This window comes from Trichechus manatus, unplaced genomic scaffold (genome assembly GCF_000243295.1).
Source record: "Trichechus manatus latirostris isolate Lorelei unplaced genomic scaffold, TriManLat1.0 scaffold00059, whole genome shotgun sequence".
Lineage (NCBI taxonomy): Eukaryota > Metazoa > Chordata > Mammalia > Sirenia > Trichechidae > Trichechus > Trichechus manatus.
In genome coordinates this window covers 1732947-1737653 of record NW_004443995.1, presented here as the reverse complement: position 1 = coordinate 1737653, position 4707 = coordinate 1732947, and the positions used below count along the sequence as shown (strand labels likewise).

The 4707-nt window shown below is 43.0% G+C and overlaps 1 protein-coding gene across 1 annotated transcript in view; it reads right to left on the bottom strand.

The window, feature by feature from the left end:
* Positions 1-423: 423 nt before the first annotated feature.
* DCHS2 (dachsous cadherin-related 2) overlaps positions 424-4707 on the bottom strand; it is a 384708-nt gene continuing 380424 nt past the window's right edge. Inside the window, 5 exon segments of the mRNA XM_023733482.1 lie at positions 424-686; positions 689-1414; positions 1417-2198; positions 2200-2530; positions 2533-3072. Of these exon segments, the coding sequence (XP_023589250.1) occupies positions 523-686; positions 689-1414; positions 1417-2198; positions 2200-2530; positions 2533-3072 (2543 nt within the window). The 3' untranslated portion in view covers positions 424-522.

Sequence of the window (4707 nt, the reverse complement as noted above, 5' to 3'; positions counted from 1 at the left end):
TCTAAATATATCAGATCTACAGAACTTAACATTACCCTTGAAACTTAACTTTGTCCCTCTAGATTTCCCCTCTCTGTTACTTTCTGTCCTAAACTCATTCCCTATTCAATCTTTACTAATTTGTTTGAAATACGGGAGTCTAACCAGCAGTGATGTGACCAGAAGGCACTATATTTCCACTTATTTTCACATAAATAGCTTGGCAGTCAGTAAAGCTCACTCTCTCCTTTGTAATGTATGTCTTTCTAATCACACAGAAAACCAGGTATGACAGAATACACACTACCTGATATATACAAATTTCGAGTCCTGAGCAAACATAAAGGTTAAAAGAGGGAGTAACTTCTCATTAAGGGTGGAAGAAATTTGAGATACTTACATGAGGGGGTTCCAAAAACCCCTGATTAAATTAGATCACTCATTCTTAGATCAGAATCTTCCAATCTTGAGGTGCTTTCTTGAGGAAGTTTTGTTCAGTCATTCATAATTGATGGTGTACAAGTGCCTGGGATTACCGTCATTTTATATTTGAGCTTCATCTTCTGCTTTCCTTTCATGGCAAGAACTACTTAAGTGTGTTCCTAATAATTCCGCGCTTGACAACAGTGAAGACATGGCAGGAGTCTGTATGGTCAATAGGGAAAGAGATGGAGAAAAACTGGGAGTCATGGCTTCTGGCAGAGAATGAGATGGTAGAGAATGGGGGAGTATGGGTATTTCTGAAGTACCTGCCCTGAAGTTGTGGCTGGCATTCTTGGTGGAAGTGCTCTAATTCCAGACTAGGCTACTGCTGTTATCAAAAGTTGTGGAAAAACAAAACATTTCTTATCTTTTGGAAGACCAGGCATATGCAAATGTTCATCTTTCAGTTTTGCAATATCATTAAATACTGAGGCAAGAGGTTGAAACTTGGGTTCCCAACTGAGGAGACGGTCTCAGATACCACCATCTCTTACATCGTGATCAGAGCTTATCTGGGTTGAAGGAGCTGCACCTCTTGCTTCCTGATCACCTGAAATGAAGATGTAATCTTTTCTGACATCAGCCAGGATGTCCTCTTTTACCCCTCTCTTCTAAAGTGTAGGAGGTAAAGCATCATTTTGAATGTAGGTTGTACCATGGCTTCCTCCTCCATCTCCTTCCTCCAGTGTATGCCTCTTTTCTGTTTCCACAGTGACCACCAGGTCAGTTTCTCCAGACAAGCAGGAGAGCTGGTCTGAATCCCTTGGGATTCCAGAATCTGGCACTCTGGAATCCCGATCAATCAGAGCTGAACCAGAGTCCTTCCTGTAAGAATGCTCATTTATCCTCTGGATTTCCTTATCTTCTGCAGTTTCTCCTTCCACAGAACAGTGGCTGCTGGAATTTGAGTGTCTGTACAGATGTACTATGTCCTTCTCCATGATGCTTATGCAGGCAGGGAGTCCACGGGCACTTCCTCGTTACTGCAATCATTCGTTTTCTGGAAGGCCTTGAGCATATTGACATCGCCAGTCAATCTCAAATTGACATCTAAGGAAGATGAGGTTTTCTTTTTCTCATAATTGTTTACTGTATCTTTTTGTTTATGTCTTAAAACTAGTATAATTAGAATGAATACCAGCAACAGAAACACTAGAAAGGAAGCCGTAAGGCTGATTGAAAAACTGTTGGCTGATACTGCTGAGTATTTTCCTTCAGGGGAAAATGACACATTCACAAAAACAGTGCAAGATGTAAACTTGGAGTCCAGTTTAGGGCTGTGAGCGATTATGTTCATTTCAATAATGTCTTCTTTGCTAATGTAACTTTTTACTAGGGGCAGGGCTCTAGTCAAATAGATATTTCCATTAGTTTTATTTACTGAAAAGAAAGGAGATGTGGTTCCAAGGGAGTAAAGAATAATTCCTTCAATACCAGCATCAACATCTGATGCTTCCACTTTGCCAATCAACTGTCTTACTTCACTTTTATATGGAAGGTTGAAAAAATATTGATCTTGTATGAAAATCGGTTCAAATTCATCTATCCCTTCAATATCCACCCACAAGATTAAGAAGGCTGTTGCATCATCTTTGTCTTTTGCCTGAACTGTGATGCAGTATTTATTTTCAAGTTCATGGTCAAGGATTTGCTTAGCCTGTATATCCCCAGTAAAAGGATCAGTGAGGAAGAGATCATGATCATAACGTTGTTTAGGAGTGCTAAAACAGGGTGATAGAATATGTCAGTTTTCCATAAGGACCCCTGTCAAAATCTAAAGCATTTACAGAACATATGGTAGAGGATACAGGCAGATTTTTTAGAACAGGACAGTTCACTTTGGGGAACATAAACTGAGGTGTGTGGTCATTATCATCCAGGACACTGACAAACACAATTGCAAAAGAAAAATATTTATTTTCTTCATCTGAAGCTTGGACAGTTAAAGTGAATTTTGCTGTTTCCTCATAATCCAGAGGTTTAAGCAAATGCAGAACTCCAGTTTTTTCTTCTAAGTGAAAATGCCCCCTCTCATTTCCAGAGATTAGGTGGTAGATGATTTCAGCATTGAACCCATGTCACTGTCATTTGCTGAGACCACAGTGATGTGACTCCCTAAAAATGTACTTTCCTTGATGTGAGCATGATATTCTAGACGGGTGAATTTAGGTGGATTATCATTGACATCAAGTACTTCTATTGATATGATGGCTATGGAACTCAATGGAGGGCAGCCATGGTCAGATGCTAGAACAACAAGCTGATGACTTACAGCTACTTCTCTGTCCATACTGTGAAGCAACACAAGATAACCAACTTGAGTGTAAGGACATTCCGGAGGAGTGCAACTAGTTTCCACACTGAAATGTTTCTGTGAATTACTGCTGATGATGGAATACTCAACATGTGTGTTTTCATGGGTCCAGTCATGATAAAAAGTTGAAAATCTGATAAAGGTGCCTCCAATTAGGGCATCTTCACTTAAGCTAAGATTGTAGTATTCTACTGTAAACTCAGGAGCATAACTGTTCATATCTTGTATTTCTATCTCCACTAATGCAAGAGCTTTCCACTCAGGAATTCCACCATCACTAGCTTCAACAAGAAATCAAATTGTTGGAGTTCTGGCAAAATGCCGTTCTAGACAGAAGCACCACGCTGTCCCTCAACAGGAAAGATCTGAAAAACTAAGCCGAACAGAGAATACAACAATCCTGAGACCCTAAAACATCAAATGAAGAGATAAAGAACTCAGCCAAGCACCAAATGGAGTGAGAAAGCTGACAGAGAACTTAGAGCGAGGAGAGAATCATGCAGAGGTTCCCTACCAGCTAACGCAGCGCAGATCCACCATCTTGGACACCCATCAGAGACCAGCACATGGGGGTATGAGAAAGCAGCCTCACGGAGCGTCCAGTGAGAGACAAAACAACCGGTAATTTGCGGTGTGCCCTTTCCCACTCCCCACCCCTCTTCGCCCCTTCTCGGCCTCCTCTGCTTCCCACAGCCACGGTCTCTTGACCGGGAAGCTCCGGCTGCTTGGATTCCACACACCGAAGCGGGCGGCTCTCTGGGTGCCATTTGTTGACTGCTGGTGTTGCTTTTTCTGCTTCTTTTGATTTCTTCCTTGCCTCTCGCCAGCTCCCCCTCCTTTCGCTCGAGTGCCTCTCTCCTTGCGCCATCTTTGCTTCTTCCTGAGGGGTGGCAGAGCGCAGGCAATTTGTGATATACGCTTTCCCACTCTCTACCCTTCTTCACCCACACTCGGCCTCCTCTGCTTCTCACGGACACAGTCTCTTGTTCAGAAACACCAGCCCGCACTAGCTGGCTCTCTAAGTGCCATTTGTTGGCTGCTGGTGTCGCTTTTTTTTTTCCTGCTTCTTTTGATTTCTTGCTTACCTATCGCCACCTCCCCCTCCTTTCGCTTGAGCGCGTGGCTCTATGCACCATCTTTGCTTCTTCCCGAGGGGCTGCAGAGCTCCATTCGAATGTGAAGCTGCTTCCAGGTCTGGGCTACCACGCTGGTGGGATCCCGGGGCTTTTGTTCGTTTATTCATTTTCAGTTGTTTGTTTGTTTTCTTTTCCTTTTCTTCAGTTGGGAGCCCTTTCTGGCCAGGTGGAGCTGCGTGGCAAGGAACTCCCCTTCAGCTTCCACAGAAGTGCAGAAGGATCCCTGAGGGCATTTCTTTTTTCATTGTTTTTTTTTTTCCTGTTTTTTAGGGGGGGGCTTTCTTGTTCTTTTTTTTCTTTAATTTGTTTTGTTTTCTTTTCCCTCTTTTTCCCTTTTTGTCTTTCTTCATTGCTCAGTTTCTCATCTCTCAATATCTTTCTTCTCTTTCTGAGCCCTGAATACCAGGTGTTGCATGCCTTCTGCACCTTCTGGCTAAGCTGTGCTGCGACACCTGAGAGCGACTTCCCCAGACCTCATAGCTGCACAGGTGGGATCCCTGGGAACTTTGCAGTTCTTTAACCTTTCTGATTTTTATTTATTCATTCTTTTCTTTTTTTCCTCTTCCCCTTTCTGTTTTTCTCCATTTCATAGTCTCTCATCTCTCCATTCCAACGGCAAGCTCCCCTAGGATTCTTTTTTGTTTGTTTGTATGTTTTTGGCTCCTGTTCCTCTCTCCACTCTCCCATATCCATCTTAGCTCCACACATAACAATCTCCCCGCTACATCCTGCCTACCTGCACCGTGCGCTTGACATCACACCACCAAGCAGCACAGGCACGGCCTACTGGAACCT